Source organism: Eschscholzia californica, unplaced genomic scaffold, assembly GCF_041429995.1.
Source record: "Eschscholzia californica isolate CP2 unplaced genomic scaffold, dmEscCali1.0.p SCAF_1, whole genome shotgun sequence".
NCBI lineage: Eukaryota > Viridiplantae > Streptophyta > Magnoliopsida > Ranunculales > Papaveraceae > Eschscholzia > Eschscholzia californica.
In genome coordinates, this window is record NW_028238198.1 from 13,492,226 (window position 1) to 13,514,705 (window position 22,480).

Sequence of the window (22,480 nt, forward strand, 5' to 3'; positions counted from 1 at the left end):
GACACCGAAACATAGATTACTTTCTCATATTCCAGGCTATGGTTATAGTTCATCAGATATTTAATGCAGCCATAACTTTCTCTAACATAGATTACTTTCATATGAAGTATGTAATTCTTGAAAATAGTTACCCATAATCTAATGGTTAGTGGTAACTTGTAAGCCTAAGTATACAAAGATCTCGTGTCCTTTCACTCATTGCCAGTTGCTTTTGAGTTGGATTCCATAAACCTATGATATATCTAAACCCTAGAAAATTGAACATTAACTACTCATAAAAATCCCTTTTTGGTACCTAATTTTACAAGCACCTTATATACATTGCTAGGAAGAAAAATAGAACCCCAAAAATCTAATAAACGAATTGGATTATTTTCGATCCCCAAATTCAAGAAATTTCACCTCATCAATTGAAACCTAGACTTTTTCCATTTCACTTCATTGTTGTACTTGATGCCACTATTGGGATCTTAATTCCTAGAGTGACGTTAGGGAACAAAAAAAACTAGACAAGACTCTGGACAAAATTCCTCAGTGGCTTGTCGTGATTCGCAGTTCAGTGTATTAGAATCATGGGAATCACAAATCACAACAACCCACATAAGATTTATGCCTACGGTGTGCCTAGCTTAAATATAACTCTTCATCATTTATACTCAAATCCTATCTAGAACCACCAATTTTTTCCCCTAAAACTGGCTAAGAAACTAAAGAATTCCCCTTGTTTAGCTTCTAATTAAAATGGAATATCATTCTCAAAATAGCACTAAAAGATTTTGTACCTCCCTGTTATACGCGATTTACCATAGGAACGATATGCTCACTAAGCCAACAACCCTTGGTTGGAGTGGTAAGAGGTAGAATCTTCCACCTAGAGGTCCATGGTTCAAGGCACACGCTGAACAATTAAAAAAAAATGCTCACGAAGTTATAAATTTGTCTCAAAAAGACTTCTGTATCCCAAAATTTCGTCACCAACTTTTTCATTTCAGTAATCGTTCGTCACGAAACCGTCCTTCTTTCTCTCTCTCTCTCCTTCATGAAATTGAGAAGCAAACCCTAATTATTAAACGTTTGTTTGGAGAAGCTGAAGTAAATTCGGGTCGGGATCTCTTTTCGGAGCTACAGTAACATTACCGACGTGGATTTGGCGCCAATTATGCGTGGGCTGTTTTTTTTGGGTTAGATCCAGTTTGGCCCCTAAAAATGACCAGCTTCCATTTTAGACCCACTTTCAACTTTAACAATATATTTTTTTTTCCTTTTGGCCCTTAAATAAAAATTAGTTCCTTTCGTTTTTCATCTCTCTTTCTTTGTCAGAGAAGGGATCGTAAATAAACGGACGATACTTCATTAGAAAATAAAAATCTTCTTCTTGTTCTTCTTCTCCTTATACCACCACCATATCCTTCGTCGTCATTTCTTTTCCTCCTTTCGTCTTTCCCTCTCAGTTGCCTTTGCAGTAATCAATAATTTCACGAAGTCATCTCTGGAAACCGTTTCTTTTATTGTCTTTGCTCTTACGTTGGAGGAATGTTGACATTTGAAGTAAGATCATCGTTTTGTTTAATGTAGTAAACATAATCTATTATATAAAACAGAAGGGAAAACAATGACTGGGACAAACATCCTTATTTAATTATGTATATTGTCTAGAAGTCCTTCTCAAAATTTAAAGTATAGTCCTTCGTAGAGATAAAGTTACCTATTTAAAGAGCAATAATCTTTTCCTTCTTAGAAAAATAATCTCTAATTTAAGAAAATAAATAAATTTCAAGGGTTAAAACCTATTTAAAAAACAATAATCCTTTCCTTCTTAGAAATAAAAATTATAATTTAAGAAAAAAAGAAACAAAATAAATTTCAAGTGTAATTTAACAATAAATTGTTAGGATGATTTGAGTCAGATGGTGGTGTTGAAGCATGTAGGTTAATCTGGGTGGTGTATAGGTGGTTATTTCTGTTTATTTCTTTCAATAATGATAATCTGCTGGGACAAACTATCACATGCGGTATTCAAATGCGTTCAGATTTATGAGTTTTCGATTACGTCCCTATAAAGTTAAAATTGTAGATCCATCTTTCAGAGTTTCTCGGTCGTTGATCTAAGGAGTTTCCAATTTGGGTCGTTGATTTTGCCCTAAATCAAGCTTGTTCTCTCTAAATAGTTAACCATTTGATGGAAACTTACGTCATACAAGAAAGTAATCAATATTAGCTTACCGATATGCAAAACTTAGATTGTGTTTGTGGTTTTATGTATGTTTGAATCTACATTGGTTGAACTGAACTGGCTCAATCTGAATTGGCTAAATTGTTTTACCAATTAGATTTTGTGTTTCTAAACCTGAATCATTAGGATTAGGTCCAAATTAAGATTTTGACATTTATACCCTTGAATAATATATTTGACAAAAAAACTAATTTTTGTTTGTCCTTCTCTCTTGGTTGAATAAAGATAAAAGAACCCTAAAAAAATCTTAGAAATCCAGGGTTTCTTTCTCTTTCTCATTCAAATTAGTCTCTCTCCCTCTCTAATGAAGGTCTGGAAAGCTAAACTGCCAGATCTCTCTCTCTCTCTCTCTCTCTCTCTCTCTCTTTCCGAAGGTCTGGAAAGCTAACCCTCGATGAGACTCTTTTTCTCTCCAACCGAATGTCTCGAAAGCTAACCCTCGTCGGATCTCTCTTTCTCAATATAGACGACATTCGGGGTTAAATAAGTTTTTATATCTAGGACTTATTTTTTTGTAAGTAGCCTAACATCCCAATATAGACGACATTTAGGTTCCGCTTGCCCTGACTTGATCTTATTTTGTGGTTTTGTTGTGTGCATCTGATTATTGCTTTTAGGCCATGATCCAAATAAAACGTATAGGCACTGGTCCTAAGATATCGAATTGGGATGAACAAAGCCATCGAACGAGCGAGAGACCGTTGTTATGGTGGTGGTTGAAACAGCAGGTTGTTATTTTTTTAAGTTGTGATATTATATTAAGGACAATTTTAATATTAGTCAATCTAATATTTTACTAAAGACTATTTTGTCTATAAATATTTTTAAAACAAATAATTCGGGAAACGAGAATCAGAAATCCGCCCCGTCCTTGGGTTTGCCATTACCCTGCATTCCCGCGAGCCAAACACCATGTCCCTGGGTGTCCTATTAAGGGGGAATCCTATTCAGAATAAGATTCCCCTGCATTTCCACGAGCCACACAATATTTTGGATTATGATTCGAATGAACCCCATTCCATACCCGCGCATCAAACATAGCCTAAAAGTTATGTGAGTCCTTCGATGAAGGCATGGAGCGGAACCGCTACACCAGGTCCTATGTGGCGAGTGCCGATTTAGAAAAAAAAGAAATGTATGTCTTTTTGTGTGTTTTTTTCTTCTTCTTATTGTTCATTTCATGTCTGAAAATTTATTCAAAGTCTTCCAGCATTTGATGTTTTCTCTTGTTCCTTTTTTTTCACAATTTGTGGCTAGTCAAATTTGACTCATGAAAAGTTCAGTATGAATAATGAATTGAAAGATATGCATTTGATTCCATTTACATTACAATTTTATCATCTGACAAGTTAGATTCAGACACTGAGAGAAGAAAGATGAAATGTCAAGAACATTAACTAAAAGTTCTTATTTTTATTAACACAATTTACACCATTAACAAGCCATGATCATCAGACTCTTTATATCTCCTCTCACTTGAAGGTCTCAAATTGTAATTAAACTTTATTTAACAGCCCTCAGTTCTATCCTTATTTTCTATAGATCATATTCTAATACATAATCTTGAAATAGTCCTTGATGATCAGTTTGAAGATTAACAGACATCGAAGTTGAATCGTCCCAAGAATTTGATGGTGATGAAGACTTTGTATCAAATTCATTTGACCACCAAATATTATTCATGCTATCATTAGAAGTACCATTACTAATTCCATCCATTTCTTTGAATGAATCAAATTCACTACTTATTTGATCTTCATTTTCTCCATTTAGTAGCTCACTAAGTTCAGCTTCTGAGCCGAACATCGATTGGTAGTTCATCATATTCAATTGTTCTACACTGTTTGATTTTGAAATATTATTCATCAACTCCACTGAATTCGAATAGTTCACTATAAATGGAGAAAACCCATTGAAGGATCTGCCTAGTTCATGATCCTGGACAGTGTTGATTGAATTACCTCGTCCCATTTCAGCCAAAGAAGTGGGCGATTCATTAAACAAGGTGGAATTTCGGCTCATTCCACTTTCAGTGGTAATAGTAGTAGTAGTATTAGGTATTTGTTGAGCTGAGTTAGGATTAGGGTTTTGGTTCAAACCCTTGTGACCTTGGCATTTACTATCTCCAAGAGGGTGCAACTTGGGCCAAAGTGCAAGGTTATTATTGTAGAAAGAGAATGGATTTTGAAGGCTTTGAAGCTGCATATGGAGTTGTAATCTTTCCAAAGCTGATTGGCTCAAGGTATTCGGGTAGGAGTTATCATCGACGTCGTTTGAATCCTTCGTTTCTTGATTAAGAGAAGCTAAACTATGGCTAGATGGGGAAGTCTTTCGCTTTCCGAGCAACTTTTTCTTGAGTCTTGTGTTCCAATAGTTCTTGATGTCATTATCAGTTCTTCCAGGTAATTGAGCTGCAATTATAGACCACCTGCTGCCAATACTAATATAGAGATTGCAAATGATGTTATCTTCTTCCTCAGAGAAACTACCATGTTTGATATTTGGCCTCAAATAATTCAACCATCTCAATCTGCAACTCTTTCCACATCTTTTAAGTCCTGTCAAGTTTCAACCCATACTGATTTTTTAACACACATACAAAGAAATATTCCAATCTGATAAAGAACACAACTATACAAATACAAAGACATAAAAACACAAAGGGAGGAGAGAGAGAGAGATGAAAATAAGTTGTGGGTATTTGACATTTACCAATCTTTTGAGGAAGAGCAATCCAGTTACTACCAGTTCCATGTTGTTCAATATAGTCTTTAAGTGTAGCATCTTCCTCAGGGGACCAAGGTCCCTTCTTCACATTGGCTTTGTCACAGCAAGGAGCTCTACCCATCTCTCTCTCTTTCTCTTTCTCTCTTTCTCTTTCTCTTTTCTTTCTGTCTGTTGTTTCTTTGACCTTTTGATGAAGTATGAGTAAGATGGTTGGAGAAAAGTGGGAGGAAGACTTGAAATTTATAGGAAGAAAATGTTGTGATATTGTGATGCTTATGAGGACAAAAGTCTCACACATCATCTATTTTTTTCTCCCTACAATTCATTTTCTTTAGTTTTTTAGGGTTTTTCCAAGCCAAGTTCCTCTGTCTATGTCTTCTTTCTCTCTCATCGTCCAACTTTTGATTTTTCTAATACTAAAAGTAGTCATAGACAAAAAAGTACACAAAAGTTTCTTCAACTTTTCATTTTTCTATTCTACTACTTTTTGCATAACATAATTATTTTAATATAAAAATTTCTTATTACAAGTAAAATATCAGATAAACATCCATCCTTTTTGTTTGTCAAGAATCTTCTTAGACCATTTGGGTTAGCCATCAATACTTGGTGGTGGCTCAAATCTATCATTTATTGATTATGCTCAGTAATAGTATAAACAATAGCAGTTAGTGTAGTTCTTATGATTCTTACAGTGTACGAGTGTCTTAAGACAAGTTATGAGCATATTCAATCCTCACTATGTATATATATTCATGTTAATCAATGTATAATGTATTAATGTGTGATTGTACTTATGTCTCTAATTTCGTGTCTCGCACAAACAACAAAGACACTATGAGACATTTGTAGTGTCTTAAACGAATAACACAGATATTTCAAGACATTTGAAATGTTTCAAACGAAAAACGGAGATGAAAATGTCCTAACGATGATCAAATTCTGTTTGAGCTCCTTTTTATTTTTCTGTTAGTAAACTTTAACAGTCAACGTCTTCTTTTCCTTTTTACTTTTCTTAGGGAAGCTTTCCCCTCCTTAATTTTTCTCCCATTCTTCCGTTGTAGAAGGGTCGGCGGTGACGGTCGACGGACCCTCCATTGTCGACGACCTTTCATACAAAAAATTCAAAAATCTCTCGTCCTATTATCCTCTTTATCATACCATTTTCACCTCCTTTATATATCTCTCTCCAAACGGAGATTTGAACACTCGTCTGGGTTAAGATTCAAGACGAGAGAGAATGAGAGATAAAAAGATGAAGATGGTGGTGGTACTGACCAGACATTGATGGTGGTGGTTGTAGAATGAGTAGAAGAGGAAGAAGAACAAAGAAAAATTATATAGGGTTGCCAGCAATAGCAGGCGTGTCGACTGTCATCGACTCCTCTCCAGCGGATGAAAGAGGTAAAGGATAAGGAGGGGTATACTTCTCCTAAGAAGAGTAAAAAAGAAAAGGAAAGAAGACGTCGATTGTTAAAGATGACTAACTAGAAAAATGAAAAACAAGCACAAGTGGTATTTGGTAATCTTTAGGGGATCATTTTGGTGAATTAGTCATCTTTAGACAAAATAGAATTAACCCTTATTTCAAAACAGAAATGCTATAAGAGGCAAAAATCATGGACCTTCCACATGTGGAATATGACTCTGATTTGGCACTCGGTCATGTTCTAATTTGAAAATTTTACTTTTTTTTTGTGAAATCGAACTTCAAGAGTCATTACATTTCAATGACATTGATACATCATGAATATAATATACAATACATTGTGAAATTAGATAAGCACTATAACCGTCTTTGATTATGTTGGGTCCAAAGCAGCCAGCCACCCCTATAACCTGGTTGTAAGGTACCATAAGCATCAAGACTTTTTAGGTGAGCTCGTAGAACGTAACCTTGCATCCATTGGACTTTGGGCTGAGGTCTAAAAGTCGGAACAATACTGTAGACAGTTAAGGCTGGGGTCGCCACAAATAGAATGCATGGTAGCCAACAACCATGTCTAATGTTTTTTGAAAGATCGGGAGGGAAGGTTTTATCAGCCAATGCCCCGGGAGATGCTAGAGTGCCCAATTTTTTGGGCATTTTAATGCCCAGCTGATGTGGAATCACTAAAAGACAAACTTTTTTCAAAGTTTGACTATGGTGGGGACCGCTTTTATTTCTAAATGAGGAAATATGTCACCCTCTAAGTACCAATTTCTAAGTCACTCTATCATTTCCCATGCCAATAAGGTATAACTAATGAAATGTGTTAAACAAAGAAGGAGATAATCAATAACAATAAGTGAGTTGTTTTTTTTTTGATGAAAGAATAAGTGAGTTGTTTGAGGCTGCAGCTTGGGGATTGGGGTAAAGAACAAGAAACCATGGTTATAGCAAATTGGGGCAAGGACTCTTGTAGTATTAAACAAGTATATTTAGAAGAAAAACTAAGAAAAAAACAAATGGAAAGGTACAGAGATCTCTTAGCTTTCAAAAATAGAAGAGGAGAGAGAGAGAGAGAGAGAGAGAGAGAGGAGAGAGAGAGAGAGGAGAAGAGAGAGAAGAAGAGAGAGAGAGAGAGAGAGAGAGAGAGAGAGAGAGAGAGAGAGAGAAGAGAGAGAGAGAGAGAGAGAGAGAGAGAGAGAGAGAGAGAGAGAAGAGAGAGAGAGAGAGAGAGAGAGAGAGAGAGAGAGAGAGAGAGAGAGAGAGAGAGAGAGAGAGAGAGAGAGAGAGAGAGAGAGAGAGAGACTACTAACTCATTGACCTAGATATTTGTTAATCATTCTATCAAAGACATCTTTACAGAAAATTAACAAAATACTAATCAAGAGATGACCCTCACTTCCACAAATACTAATTTCTTATTACTCACATCTTAATTGAGAAAGAAAACAATGTTTGTGTTTGTCTTTCTCCTATCTCCCGAATCTCTTGCAGTAATGATGCATTTCATCACCAACAAGAAGAGTTAATTAATATATTTCCATAACATATCCCCCCACTGTAAAGTATCTTGATAAGAAGATAAGCATGGATCATGTTTCTAACCCTAGCTAGCTAGCTAACCATTTCTTAATTAAAAAACTCTAAACCTAGCTATATTTAATTGGAGTTTATCAATAACTTGTTAGCTAGTTTACCTATTGGCTCTAAAATTCTATGTAATGGGTATTACTTTTTAGACTATGATCATCTGACTCATGGAGTGTTTTCTTTTATTTCTGTTGCGTGGAGAACGTGTGGCTTTTAAACCTAACACGTATTGGTTTAGCTCTGATACCATGTTGTGTCTGTTGCCAACCAATTCGAAACTAATTGGCAATAGTAGAGAAGCCCATCAAGATATTATATGTTTAGTTACTAGATTACTCTTTCACCATGCATGTCGGACTATTCTCATTGTTATATATATGAGGGTGTCATTGAGTCGATTTGGTTGTTTAGAACTGAGCTTTACAAGAAAATTCAATTCAAGTAGAATGTAGGATCAACAAAACAAAAGAAACCTAAATTGGGATCACTGGTTCTAGTTTCTGTATTTTTTGATCGTTTCGTTTCATTGATATTTTGAATTTTATAAGAACTAGAACCAATATGTATACAATTAGTTAACTCATTGTTTAGCTTATATCAAAGCAGGAGACACCACTAAAATATAGAATTCTCATATTCGTTGGATAGGCTAATCCTGTTTTTTTCATTGTTTTCTTTTATATTAAATCCTTAATATGAACTTATTGGAATTTTATGTATTTTAAAATTAGTAATTAAATTAGAATAGAGGCAGTTTGACAAAGATGACCTATAAATATTAATTTAATGTGGTCTTAATTGTTGAATTTAAGGTCTTCTAAGAGAGTTGTGTCATTGTGATTATAGAATAGAAGGTTCCTTTGAATGAGAAGATACACTTAATGACCAAGTAATTTGTAAATTGTAACCTAATATAAAATCCTAAATTCATTACCTTTATTCAAATATTAAAACTAATAATGTCAACCCTAAGCACCCTCTCTATATTTAAATCCCTTCTTAACAAACCCACCTTCCTCTCTCACTCGTCAAAGGACCTAAAACTTGTTTATATCACTATCGTCGCTCATTTAATAACTCATAAGTTGTATCATGCAAAAAAATACTTCTCTATTTTTATTGTGATAATAAGTAGTCTTACGTTCTCAAAAAGTCGAAGAATGTCAGTAAATTAAGATGTTGGCGAAGAGACATGCACAATTGTCTGATTCCATTTTTTTGAAGCGTACTGCGTACAATCCATATTCTTGAGTTACCAAATCATGTTGCTACTAACATTAGGTATTTAGTTACTAAAAATATCAATGATACATTTATTTCGAGTAACAATTCAAGTAATATTTGACATGTTAATAGGTTATGGATTCATATCTAAGAAGTAATTGAGCTAGTAAAAGTAGAGCTTGGAATGGCTGTGATTTGCAACCCTCTAAAGTACCCTTAATCATATCTTAGAATATTGTTAGGTCTAGTTAAGTTAGGTACCCAATCTCTAAGCTTAAGAGGTACAAATAAATTATAGAAGAGTCACATTGTGTCACTTATTTGACCTTTTGGATTATCCTTGAGAAATGTATATGACATTGGTGATTTACTAGAATACTACCTAGAGAGAAGAAGAGGAGAGAGAAAGACACGTTTATGACGTTAGTACGTTATTAAAGTCAACAAACCGGTGACCCAAGCAAGCCATGGACTATTTTAACAAAATTGGGCCGGTAGAGATTTGGACCCACTATATTATCTCATCCAGTACACTGTACACTAGTATAGTAGTATAGTACTGGTTCCTATTCCGAAGACCCGAAAACAATCTGGGTTTCCACTCCATTTGAGTTTGGGTCAGATTAAAGACCCATAGTAGTCGTAAGAATGAATATAGGTAATTCAATAATAATAATAATATATTTGAAAATAAGTAGAGTGGATAAATCTAATTATGTGTAGTAAAAGAAGGTCAAATGGTTTCATGAATGTAATCAAGATATGTATTATCCCATTCCTCATCAAATTAAATTATCAATAGGTCCAAATTTGTAGATAAAAGACAATGTAGAGAAAGGAAAATATGGGGAAATCCTCATAACCTAACTCCAATGTTGGAGTAGGATGTACCTAAACATTATATTTTCCTCAACAATTATGTATAGGGTTTTATATAACAATAGCTTAAGTAAAATCCAAAAGCTTGTTAAGATGTTTGAATATACAAATAACCTAAAAAACCTCCTCCAAGAGTGAGAGGGTATTTTTAGTCACTTTATCCCTTATTCCACATCTCATATTTTACTAGAGATTCGTACCATCAAAACTCGAGGATCATCTGACCGTCCGAATCAACCTAGGGTTATTGCCAAGATATCACATATACTAGGATCCAAAGAGGTTTACTATTTGTTGGGTTCATTCTTGTTTTGAAGTAGAAGAGGTTAGAAGACAACTTGTTATTATGGATAAAATTTGAGTTGACATAAAATTAGGTTAATAATATAAAATTAGGGTTTTGAAGGAAATTGAAGTGGTCTTGTTAGCTTCAAGTTTGGTGAAGTGTGACTTTGGAAAAACAAGTAGTCAAAAGTTCTGAATGACATAAAGATTTGGAGTTTAGCTTATGGGTTTTTATGTGTGTTGTGGATTTCCCATTTGCACTCTTTGCTCCATTTGACCTAGTTGTTCAAATGCATTTGGTTTAATTGTTATTATTGGGATATTGTCCCCTTGCTTTTTGGAGGTAGATGCTAAATTGGCAAAAGAAAATTGATTAATTAGGGTTTTCTTAATTAAGTGATAGCTTGTACCCAAGTCTAATCTTTATCATGGCCATCTTGATGAAATGGATTTAGATTCTAAATTGGGAACAACATCAAACACCACCAATATAAACTAGTTGGTATTTTCGGCTATGATTAGCTTATTATTTTCTTATTCTTCTAATCTAAAATCTTGAAAACCAACAAATAAAATTTAGAGAAGTTTTATAAACGCCCTTACAAGTATTAAAGGTCCCCCAAGGAAATTTTGCAAGGGCGTTCGTCAGGGGAAGAGGCGCCTTTAACACTTATGAGAGGTACCTGTAAAATTCTCTAGAACTTATTTTCTAATATTTAGGAGATATTTATATGTTCATGCAGCTAATTTAGAGTCAAACTCAACCTAAAGAGCAATTTCATACAAATGAAAAATTTCTAATAAATTTTGCACAAAAAGGAAAAGCTGATATCCATTCAAACCCAATTTAGTTTCTTCTATCATTCATGTGGATCATTTTTTAGTTTTTTTTTTGTTGAAATAGATCATTTTTTAGTTGCTCAAGTAAAGGATAAACAAGTATGAGGTATTGAGGTTGTCCTTCGAAAAACTCTGTATTGTAGCACGGTGCCCTGAGTCAGGTCCCTCGTCAAAACACGGGTACAAACTTCTCAATAAAAAGGGGGTGGCCAAGCAGTACCGGCCCTGATTTTCGGGGGGCCCTAGGCGAACGTATCGACTGTGCCCCTACACTTTAAGTCGAAAAAATATAAAAGCCAAAATATAGTCGTGGGAGTTGAACCCTGACCTTAGGTTCACTAGTAAACTAGTCCGCCAACTCTACTATCCAAACAGATGTGATGTACATGTGCATAAAATAACACATATAATAATATTATCTATATATATAATGTTACTTAAATCGGGGGCCCTCTAATTTTGGGGGCCCTAGGCGGCCACCTGGGTTGCCTAGGCCCAGGGCCGGCCCTGTGGCCAAGATCTGTGAATTTTAGAAGTGGATGTTTCAAAGCGCCCGTCTTTTCCTAACAGGTTCCGATGCTTATTTCCTAAATTTGCTTGAGGGGGCCTGTAACACTCTTCTGTTAACTTGACCTCCTTAGGTATTGTATGGGAAATAGGTTGATGTTGATAAATCCTGGGTTGGGCTTCACTATGCTTGCAATTAAACCGAATCCGTCCACTTTTCAGCCCTACTAAGTACTATATATATGCTTGGGAAATGGGTACATTTCTTATATGCACTCACATTTCTTTTGACTTGAACCAGAAATACCTTTGATGTGAATATATGGTGAGTACATTTAAAATTACATTATATATGGCATATATAAAGTATAAATTAGGTTTAAACCGGTATATCAATCCGAAAAACCGGTTGTTAAATGGGTGGTCTATTTTATTTTGTACGAATTTTGGCGGGATTTTTTACATATAAAAGCCGGACCATTATAGTAGGTACTCGTTCAAATATGTCAAAAAATCGGTACGGGACAAATTTCACCCCTAATATATGCTAACCTCCAAGTATAGACCCACGCCATTCCAGATCTCAAATGATGTCATGAACCACAAACTTATTTGCAGATCCTCTTGTTATGGGAAAAAAGAGTTTCTTTCGATTGATTGAGTAAGCATGGTGAGAGTTAGATTATTGGTGAGACTCATTTTGTTAATTGATATAACAATTTATCGGTTATTCCACCAACAACGTCTACTTCGTTCATCCTTCATACCATATTATTATAATTATTTTGTTGACCTTTAAGGTCTTTTCATTCTCGATCTTGATGATCATTTCATGATATGACCTTTAGGGTATTTTATTTTGTCCTTGTCTTGTCTTGTCTTGTCAATTCATTTTCCTTCATGAGACACTTTAAATTCGAAGGTTCTGTGTAGAACTTTACTTATGTAACTCTCATGTAGTTCTTAGAGGAATAAAAATTCTCATACCATGTAATGTTGTAGATCGATTTCACTTATGAATGTAATTGTAGTTTTAATAAATAAAAAATAAAAAAACAGTTTATCGACGATTAAAAATGTAGGTTTTTGATTCGACCCTGCTCTCCCTGAGTGAGAGGTTCGATTGTCACCACCTGACCAAAGTGGATGTCGAATCACTCTGTACTGTTAGATGATGTTTACCAAGGAATAAACTTATATTATTACTTTAAAGCCTAAATATTAAACTTGGGGATTGAGCTTGTAAAAGTTCTGGCGCCCACAGAACGTGTTATGGGCTAGATGGACCAATAAATTGAACCCATTCCTTTTAATCTTTCTTTTACTCCATGCAAGAAATTCTAAAGGCGCTCCAACAAATTCTCTGTTGCGTTTATGTACAGAAAACTTATTAGTTTCAATCAAGCCCTCCTGTTTTTTGTTGAAGAACAATCAAAAGAATCAAGTTATCTATTCGTTTCGCTTTAAATAGTTCCACCATGAGTTTGAGCAATTCACGTAATTGTTGGCTTCTACCAATCGTTTCTGAGGAGCTTTATCCACGTCATAAGCAAATTGCGCAAAAGCATCTAACTTTATGTAATGTGTTCTTTCCAGTTTTTATTAGAGCATCTCTAGTGTAAAACTCAAGAAAATCTCTATTTTCATGTGCCAAATTCCAATTGAGTTTGTCGCTCTTAGGTTGCAAAAATCGACCTGTATACTTTTAGACTTATTTTCTATTTCATGTTCTATTTTAGTGTTATAGTCTTTATTGGTTTATGAACGTATATATGACTAATTAGTCTCTCCTATTTTTAGACTAATTCAAAAATTCTTCTAAAATTTTCGTGAATTTTGGGCTGCCTACATATTTTATAAGTAACAAGGTTGGTGAACTTATGAGAGAAAAGTTTACACAAAATTTCTCTCCGGGGCATCCAAAATTTCCCGTATAAAATCTGATTGAAACCCCCTTCTCCAAGTATTCCTTTACTCTCTCTCTCTCTCAAACTCTCTCTCTAACTTGAACCTGGGTGTTCTATTCTTTTGCATAACAAGGTATAATCTTTTTTCCTTTCTCTTTCTTTTAGGTTTTTTTATTGAGTAGATAGATATGTTTGATCTATTCTGAATAAAACTAGGTTTTCTTTTATTTTGTGCTGGAATTTCAAAATTTGGTGGTGATGGATGTACATTGAATTAGGCTAGATCTGAAGTCTCTAGGGGCGCTTATGTGATTTTATCTCATATAGTGGAGATTTTGATGTCTTGAGATTCAGCTTTCAAGTAATTCCCAATTTGTTGTAAGACCTAGAAACTGAAGTTATTGGTGATAAAAGTAACCTAAAAATTTAATTTGAATTCTCTCAATCATATGAACAATGGAGATTAGATAGACTTTGGGAAAATTAAATTTAATAGTAGCTCTGATCGACTGATCCGATAACTTTCTTTTTATCTTTTTGTTTACTGTTTTGAAAATAACTAAGTACATGATTCATAAGTAAGAAGGATTGCACCTCAATTCTTATGGTTGCAAAATAAATTAATATTTGTAATTACTTTCGAGTAAAAGAATAGATAAAGATTGTTAGTAAACATTCAAATTCAACAATACATTATTTCCATTAAATATTGCAAATGATTGATCGGTGTTAGATTCGAAACATGAATTGAATAGTTTTTTAACTACTATTATCATAGATATCTTGGGCTCTGAAGGCCATTCAAAGACCCCTAAGAGCAAATTCAATGTAGAGGATGAGACACCTTTTTTAGGAGTCTGAGAAATTTTGAGAGTCCTTCAATTTTTCGATTCCAACCCGGACTCCCCGGATGAGGAGTTCCTAACTCAAACTTAAACGTGTCTAATGTACATGTGTAGAATTTTTATTCCAATTTTCAACTATAAATTATTAGTTCTAAATTTAAAAATTAAATTATTATAAAATAGACAAACAAAAAGAAATTAAAAAAAAAACACAACTTAAAAATTGAATTAAAAAAGAAAATAAGAAAAATAGAATGGGGTTGATCTTTTTTTTTTTAAGGTATCTACCCCATTTATAGCCGTTGGGGCCCAATGACTATATTATTGGGGCTGGAAACTCCTCCCTCCGGGTCCCATCCCCACGAGAAGTCCAATCTTTGGACTTCCCGGTTGGAACCCATTCACAGGAGCTGGGTTCTACAATTTTTGAATTTCGGAATCTAACCCCTTTTATATTGAGTTTGTTTTTAAGACTATCTTAGATTCCTAGGGACATAAAAGTTCATTCTTACTTTTACTTTACTTATACTTGTTAAAACAGTCAATAAAAATTTTAGAGTTTTTTTAGGACATTCTAAAAATTTTGTGAATTCAGTATGTAGCCTACAAACTTTGCAAGTCACAAGGTTAGTGAATTGATAGAGTAAAAAGTGAAGGACAAAATTTTGGTCCGAGGCATCCTAAATTTACCCGTATAAAATCTGATCGAAACCCCCTTCTCCAAGTATTCCTTTACTCTCTCTCTCTCTCTCTCTCTCTAACTCTGTTCTTCGTTGTGTTTAGTTAATCTTGAAGGAGTGATGGGTCAAGGAACACCAGGAGGATTAAACAAACAAGGAGGAGGAGATCGAAAAAATGATGGTGATAAGAAAGAGAAAAAATTCGAACCAGCAGCACCACCATCACGAATTGGTCGTAAACAAAGAAAACAAAGAGGATCTGAAACAGCAGCTAGGTTACCAGTTGTTACTCCAGTAACAAAATGTAAACTTCGTTTATTAAAGCTTGAAAGAATCAAAGATTATCTATTAATGGAAGAAGAATTTGTTAGTAATCAAGAAAGATTGAAACCCCAAGAAGATAAAAACGAACAAGATCGATCTAAAGTTGATGATTTAAGAGGTACTCCTATGAGTGTTGGAAATCTTGAAGAACTTATTGATGAAAATCATGCCATTGTTTCTTCTTCTGTTGGTCCTGAATATTATGTTGGGATTTTGTCTTTTGTTGATAAGGATCAACTTGAACCTGGATGTTCTATTCTTATGCATAACAAGGTATTATCTTTTTTCCTTTCTCTTTTTGTTTCTTTTAGGGTTTCGTTTTTATTTTAGCAGATAGATATGTTTGATCTGTTTGGAATTATATTAGGTTTTCTTTTATTGATTTTGTGTTGGAAATTGGAATTACAAAAATTTGGTGGTGATCGATGTACATTGAATTAGGCTAGATCTGAAGTCTCTAGGGGTGCTTTTGGGATTTTATCTCATAGTGGAGATTTTGATGTCTTGAGATTCAGCCTTCAAGTAATCTCAATTTGTTGTAAGACCTACAAACTGAAGTTATTGGTGCTAAAAACAACCCTAAACTTAAATTTGAATTCTCAATCACATGAACAATTGAAATTAGATAGACTTTGTGAAACTGAATTCAAGGTTTGGGTTATGCTAGAATGCATAAATAATTTTCATAGCAAATGTGGCTGCAGAAAATACATCAAGGATTTGATCAGAAAACCTTACTGAGGGCCTAATAAATCTACTCTCCTAGTGTCCTTTATGTTTGTTGTTTTCATTGGGTAAATAGTAGTACATTGGGCAATATTTTAATTGAATACAAAATTCTGAAAGCATCATGATGGTGGTGAAGAACAAAGAGAAACCGAGTTGCCTGACTTGCTGGTGACTATTATATTTAGGCAAATATAATATATGAATGTGATATATCAAATATGTTTGCATATTGGTAAAGGGTAATACACGGATTGTATACATAGTAATAAAGGGCAAGTGTTGAGCTCAATAAAGCGGTAGAATGATGCAAGTTAAGACATTAATCTGATCACATGTGTTGAGATATATATGTCATCTTGTTGTTGAATCTCATTTAAACTCATACACTTTGACTCGTTAGGTTGTAGTTTTTGTTTAAGTCATCTCTCGTTGTAATTTTATGTCATATTAGCATGGTGGTTTTGCATTTTACTGAGTAGATTGAATAGTTTATCAGAATGGGATTTCATTTATGCTTATTGTGTCATGTTGTCTCTTCAGGTTCTTTCCGTTGTTGGGCTTCTTCAAGACGAGGTTGATCCCATGGTGTCTGTCATGAAGGTTGAGAAGGCTCCATTGGAGTCCTATGCAGACATTGGTGGTCTAGATGCACAAATTCAAGAAATTAAGGAGGCAGTTGAACTTCCACTTACTCATCCCGAGTTATATGAAGATATTGGTATTAAGCCCCCTAAGGGAGTCATTCTTTATGGAGAACCTGGAACGGGGAAAACATTACTCGCTAAGGTGTGCATGTGATCCTGTTAATTTGTATTGTGTTGAACTCTTGCTGCAAATTGCTTTATTTATTTGTTTATTAGGTGCAAATGGGCATATACCATCAGGCGTTGAGAGTACGCATTTAATTTCATGTTTTTATAGCGCTAACAAAAATTGTGTGTGGTTCTCTTCAGGCGGTGGCAAATTCAACATCTGCGACATTCTTACGTGTCGTTGGAAGTGAATTGATTCAGAAGTACTTAGGAGATGGTCCAAAATTGGTGAGGGAACTCTTCAGGGTTGCTGACGATCTTTCACCTTCGATTGTTTTCATCGATGAAATTGATGCAGTTGGTACAAAGAGGTATTTTCATCAACTTTTAGATTTAATGTACCTCTTTTATGTGGCTGGAGTTTCTGATATATGAAATATGCCTACAGGTACGATGCCCATTCAGGTGGTGAACGTGAAATTCAGAGGACCATGTTGGAGCTGTTGAACCAGTTAGATGGTTTTGATTCAAGAGGAGATGTCAAGGTGATTCTTGCAACTAATAGAATTGAAAGTCTTGATCCTGCTCTACTAAGGCCTGGACGTATTGATAGGAAGATTGAATTTCCTCTTCCTGATATCAAAACAAGGAGGCGCATTTTCCAGGTATTTACATGCATAATTTCAAAGTGAAGATTCACTTTTTTGTTTTTATTCTCACCCGAACCATTTACTACGATCTGGGCTTTCTGTACATAGTTGCAAGATTTTGATACTTATACTATACTTTCGAATTCAGATTCACACTTCAAGGATGACCCTGGCTGATGATGTGAACTTAGAAGAGTTTGTGATGACTAAGGATGAGTTTTCTGGAGCGGACATTAAAGCGATCTGCACTGAAGCTGGTTTGCTTGCCCTGCGAGAGCGCCGCATGAAGGTAAACATACTGCATTTTTTTTTTAATATGAGGAAAGGGGCTTGTTGGTGTTATTTGAAGGGAGAAGGGTCTAGCCTTCGCTTTTGACCCGTAAAATGGGCCCACATTTCACACATGCTACTGGCAGTTTGGTTCCATGAAACGGACCACTAGGAGCAAGAGGCCCCTTATAGACACACATAGGAGCAAAGGTTGCTTTTGGAGTAATTTTGAACTTGTGGACTTGTTTCATTTGAAACTGCTTTGAAATTTACATACAAGCTCATCTTGCTATTAATATCTCCATTTTGTTAATATCACTCCATTTTCAGATGCTAGTATCTTTAGTGTTCGTTAATTCTCTCATCTGTCAGCCCTTAAAACGTAAATTTTCTATGCACTTCGATTTATTTGGTCTACAATCCTGCTTCGTTGCCAATAAGTCCACAACCCATGTCTCTGGATAGTTGCGGATAGAATAAGTTGACTATGATTTTGTGTTCTCTTCCTACTTTTACCATTATCTTGAGTTCCAACAATCTAAATGTGTAATATGTTGACTTGAACTGAAATTGTTTGTAACGAGTTAAGTTGCTGATAAAAGAAAAAATCATGGATGGTCTTTTACAGGTAACACACCCAGACTTTAAGAAGGCAAAGGAGAAGGTGATGTTCAAGAAGAAAGAAGGGGTTCCTGAAGGTCTTTATATGTAATACTAGACATCACCTCAATGAAGTATGGAATATTTTAGTGGGCGGTGTACCCTTGCATTTTTCTTCTCTTCAATTTCGTTTTTAAATATGAAAACTGTAACTTATGGTGTTGAAGTTGGTGGTATATTCCAAAACTCTGTTACAATACTGTTATATTCTCCTTGGTTCGAAATGATCTTCCACTATGCTCCTTTAAGACTCTGATGTTCTATTTTCTATGGGTCAAGAGTTGCACCACTTCATCGGTCGCTCTTCAATATCTCTTCTCTGTATTTGAGTATTTACGGGGAAAAGAATCCTGTATCATTGGGTTTGATGGATATTGAACGTGTTTATCTGATTGATTATCAAAGTCTAGATTAAACATCCAATTTCTACAAGTTTAACCAACACATTGACATTTTATGAGCTCAAATCAGCACTTCTAGCTTAACGTATCACAAGACTAGCTTGAATTCGCATCATAAGTAATGACTGTTTAATCACAAGGGGCGCCGTACTCCTCTCATCCAGAGTGAGATTGACTACCATTCACGTTCCGAGGATCACACGATAATAGAGATTTTCGTAACACATGTTCCGAGGACCAAAACATAGTAGAGATTGTCGTGTTGTATTAGAGCGTTGCGTTGGCAAGTTCTCAGATTTCCTAATATTGTTCGTTTCATCTCTCCAATACCTCACAACTTTAAAACTCGTCATTAGAAAAGAGTGATTACCTATATAGTAAGAGAAGGGTATAGTATTTAGAATATACCCTTCTCTTCAGTGGTTAAAATTATACTTGTTAAATTTATTTTCAAGGGTTGAGGTTATACTTCTCAAACTTATCTTCAAACTCTCTTCAATAGTTAAAAGTACACCTCCCAAAACTTGCCTTCAAAGAATGAGATTATGCATTTGATAGAATTGTTTCTACCCACTGAACAAAGGTTATCATGTCATTAGGGCAAGTCCAGTGAGTGTGTCCCCAACATGACCGTTGGGGACTCCCAACGGTCATGTTGGGGATGATCTTGGCCGTTGGAAAAAATCCAACGACCAAGATCTTCTCTTTTTTTTTCGTTTTTTAATGTATTTAGTTTTAATTTTTTTTCCACTCTAAAAAAAACTTTCACATTAATAATTAAAATATATTGAATGAAAGTGTCGGTCCCCGAATAATTTTTCAACCTTGAAAAAAAATTATTATTTCGAAAATAGTTCAAACACTTGTTTTGTATATACACAAAACCACACACGTTTCTCGCACACCAACAAAAACATCACTCACGCATTTCCCACATAAACAAATTTTCGGTCTCAAGAGAGGCTGGGGTTGGAGCTGAATTTTTGAGACTGAGCTGAGGCCAAAATTTTTGAGTGAATAAGTGGTTTTTCGGTCTAAGACAGGTTGTCATTGGACTTGCTCTTAGGTGACAAGGAGAACCTCAATTCTCCTTCCTTATTGCCGTGTTGGATTGTGTGGGCTAGTCTTCCCCAGGCCGCAAGGAAGTCTTTTTACATAGACTTAACCCTGACCCTGGGCCTAACCCAATCCAACCCAACCCAGACCAACCCAGCCCAACTCAGCCCAACCCAACCCAGACCAACCCAGCCCAAACCCGTTTCGCCTGAAAACAATCAATGTAAACCTAAAACCCAAAGAAACGGAGAAGGGGGTTTGTTTGTTTGGTACTCGGTGGTTAACAATGGCGGAAGATAAAGAAGATGTCGCAGTGGGACTAAAACCACGCGCCACTGGGAAACACGTAGCAAAGAGAGCTCTTAGAAACAAAGCTCTATCCATTTCTTTCAATGAAAAAGATCTCATGTTTGTTACCCCTTTTTTATCATCTTCAAAACCCTAAAAACATCTATCTCAGTTGTTCAATTTTCTTATTCACTTCTAGGGTTTCAAAATTTGTACTTCAAATTATTTATCTTGTTTCTGTTTAATAGGGATTATGTTGGTGGATTTCACAAGAGAAAGAAGAAAAGAAGAAAGGAAGCACAACAACAAATACAAGAAAAGGATCGACTCAGACGAATCGAGCTTCGTAAAAAGGTTGAATCTTTTCTATTGTTTAATTACTAGTATATGACATTGATCTGTTTATAAATCAAGCAGTGGATAATGAATCCCAGTTTGTTATTTCAATTGGGATTTTGATTAAATTTACTAGTTTATATCCATCCTCAAGGGAGGATGAACAGAGCCTAGTATGCTTAAAATGAGGTTGTTTCTTGGACCCAACTTTGTGTTTCAAATCTTAGCTAGAGACAACGATTTAGAGGTCAATGTCTAAGGCTGTAAGAGGATGGTGGAAGGCTACGAAAAGGGTTCACTAAGAACGACACGACAGGGGAGTGGGTGGATCATTAGTCTGAGCCCCTCTAGGTTGTTATAGTGTTCCAAAGTCGAACGAGATTACATAACTTATCAATAAATCTATTAGAACCTGATGAAACCTGGGAGGTTTCATCCATTGAGCTTGGGTGTTCACCGCCGCGACTTTCACTGGGAATTCACTAGGTCAATAGCATTACTAGTCAAGGGCGGAACTATTAGTAGACCAAAGTTCCCAGTAGTCCCATAGCAATAATTAACTTGCAGCTCAGTGGTTCAGCATTAAGCTTGCACAGAAAGGGTCGGAGGTTCGAGCCCCTGAAATCTTTTTTGTTTCCAACTAAAACACAGTGTACGCACATAAACTAGCTTTTAGCTCACGGTTGTCTTGTCCCTTGTTGGTTTTTGGCCTTCTTTTTTTCTGCTTTCAATTTGGGCATTCTGTATGTAAAAGAAAATTAAGAGGATTTTGCTTTTTTCTTGTTTTCTATTATTAAGGGTATTATTTTTTTTTGGCGAAAGAAGGGTATAACTTTGTTCAGTAAGAAGTGTTATATATCCATCACTGTCCGACCATCTTAATATTATTATGTTTTGTAGAGGAAATTGGATAGAGAATATGTCCAATTTGGTGATGTGAAGCCAGCAAATGATGATGATGAACCTGATGGAAGTGGTGATGAACTTGAACAAGATGAAGAAACTGATCCAATTGCCCAAGTTGCAGGTATGTTAAACTACTTCATTTAATATTACAGTTAAGAATTATTTTCCCTTCGACTTCGAGTATGCGACCAAGATGTACAAGGTATGACTGTTTAGATATTCTCCAGCTACATTGAATATCCATTCTTAAACGAGTCCAGTAGAACATAGTCATGGGCAAGAGTGGCCAGTGGTCGGAAAATGTAAAATTGTACTCCACCTGCTACCTGATGGACCTTCTGATTCAATTTCACGACTTCGCTATGCTTAGTTGGAACGTTTGTTCTGTTTCATTATATATCTGGTTAAGTGGTACTTACCTGTTGAATTGTTGATTGTCTGACTTCGACTTTACACATGAAGGAATGAAGACTTACGAAAACGGCGAAACGACAATCACTGTTACAACGAGCGAGATTTTACGTGAAGGAGATGACAAATCAACAGAGAAGACAGGGTTGGCCCCTAAATCCTCAGAAACTTATAAGAAGCGCAGCATACCAGTTGAGAAGAAGAAACCAAAGACTGGTGGTGGAAATGGTGGAAAAAGGAGATCTGGGGGAAAGCCGCAAAAGAAACGAGACAAAAGGATGGGCAAGGTGAAGAAAAGTAGGTAGAACTAGCTTTGCTGCTCCTTTTCAAAACGTTACGGTCTTAAGTCATTTCCTCATTTAGTGGCGGATCCTTAACTTTTAATCAAGACAAGTTTGCCTTACTGCTGTGCTGTTTGTTTTTTATAAGTATTTAGGTGTAGCTCACTTATATACTTTCAGTTCTTGTTTGCATTTATCTTACCCTTAGATTCAAATTTGATTTCGTCGCTAAAACAAATGAACTGGGTACAAAAACTTCCTTGAAGATTT

At 35.4% G+C, this 22,480-nt stretch overlaps 3 protein-coding genes across 3 annotated transcripts; 2 read left to right on the forward strand and 1 right to left on the reverse strand.

The window, feature by feature from the left end:
- Positions 1-3,518: 3,518 nt before the first annotated feature.
- Positions 3,519-5,111, reverse strand: LOC147564292 (transcription factor MYB36-like). The gene is made up of 2 exons (XM_086665697.1): positions 4,946-5,111; positions 3,519-4,791 (listed from the first exon to the last, which is right to left on the reverse strand). The coding sequence occupies exons 1-2, from the start codon at positions 5,079-5,081 to the stop codon at positions 3,770-3,772; spliced, it is 1,158 nt and encodes a 385-aa protein (XP_086521823.1). The 5' UTR covers positions 5,082-5,111; the 3' UTR covers positions 3,519-3,769.
- An 8,461-nt stretch (positions 5,112-13,572) lies between these two features.
- On the forward strand, positions 13,573-18,755 carry LOC147564293 (26S proteasome regulatory subunit 4 homolog A-like). The gene is made up of 7 exons (XM_086644980.1): positions 13,573-13,754; positions 15,250-15,743; positions 16,740-16,985; positions 17,153-17,322; positions 17,400-17,616; positions 17,750-17,890; positions 18,500-18,755. Exons 2-7 carry the CDS (start codon positions 15,267-15,269, stop codon positions 18,581-18,583), a joined length of 1,335 nt encoding a protein of 444 aa, XP_086501106.1. The 5' UTR covers positions 13,573-13,754; positions 15,250-15,266; the 3' UTR covers positions 18,584-18,755.
- A 1,455-nt stretch (positions 18,756-20,210) lies between these two features.
- LOC147564294 (ribosomal RNA-processing protein) lies at positions 20,211-22,425 on the forward strand. Its single transcript, XM_086644982.1, has 4 exons — positions 20,211-20,396; positions 20,525-20,630; positions 21,513-21,639; positions 21,981-22,425. Exons 1-4 carry the CDS (start codon positions 20,275-20,277, stop codon positions 22,232-22,234), a joined length of 609 nt encoding a protein of 202 aa, XP_086501108.1. The 5' UTR covers positions 20,211-20,274; the 3' UTR covers positions 22,235-22,425.
- The last annotated feature ends 55 nt before the right edge of the window (positions 22,426-22,480 follow it).

What these genes read in the sequence shown, in the direction of transcription:
- LOC147564292 (XM_086665697.1), bottom strand. Translation starts at nt 5,081, where the DNA reads ATGGGTAGAGCTCCTTGCTGTGACAAAGCCAATGTGAAGAAGGGACCT. An exon ending in TGCTCTTCCTCAAAAGATTG is followed by an intron (nt 4,792 to 4,945) that starts GTAAATGTCAAA and finishes GAAACTTGACAG; the next exon opens with GACTTAAAAGATGTGGAAAG.
- LOC147564294 (XM_086644982.1), top strand. Translation starts at nt 20,275, where the DNA reads ATGGCGGAAGATAAAGAAGATGTCGCAGTGGGACTAAAACCACGCGCC. An exon ending in TTCAATGAAAAAGATCTCAT is followed by an intron (nt 20,397 to 20,524) that starts GTTTGTTACCCC and finishes TCTGTTTAATAG; the next exon opens with GGATTATGTTGGTGGATTTC. An exon ending in GAATCGAGCTTCGTAAAAAG is followed by an intron (nt 20,631 to 21,512) that starts GTTGAATCTTTT and finishes TATGTTTTGTAG; the next exon opens with AGGAAATTGGATAGAGAATA.
- LOC147564293 (XM_086644980.1), top strand. Translation starts at nt 15,267, where the DNA reads ATGGGTCAAGGAACACCAGGAGGATTAAACAAACAAGGAGGAGGAGAT. An exon ending in GGAAAACATTACTCGCTAAG is followed by an intron (nt 16,986 to 17,152) that starts GTGTGCATGTGA and finishes GGTTCTCTTCAG; the next exon opens with GCGGTGGCAAATTCAACATC. An exon ending in TGCGAGAGCGCCGCATGAAG is followed by an intron (nt 17,891 to 18,499) that starts GTAAACATACTG and finishes GGTCTTTTACAG; the next exon opens with GTAACACACCCAGACTTTAA.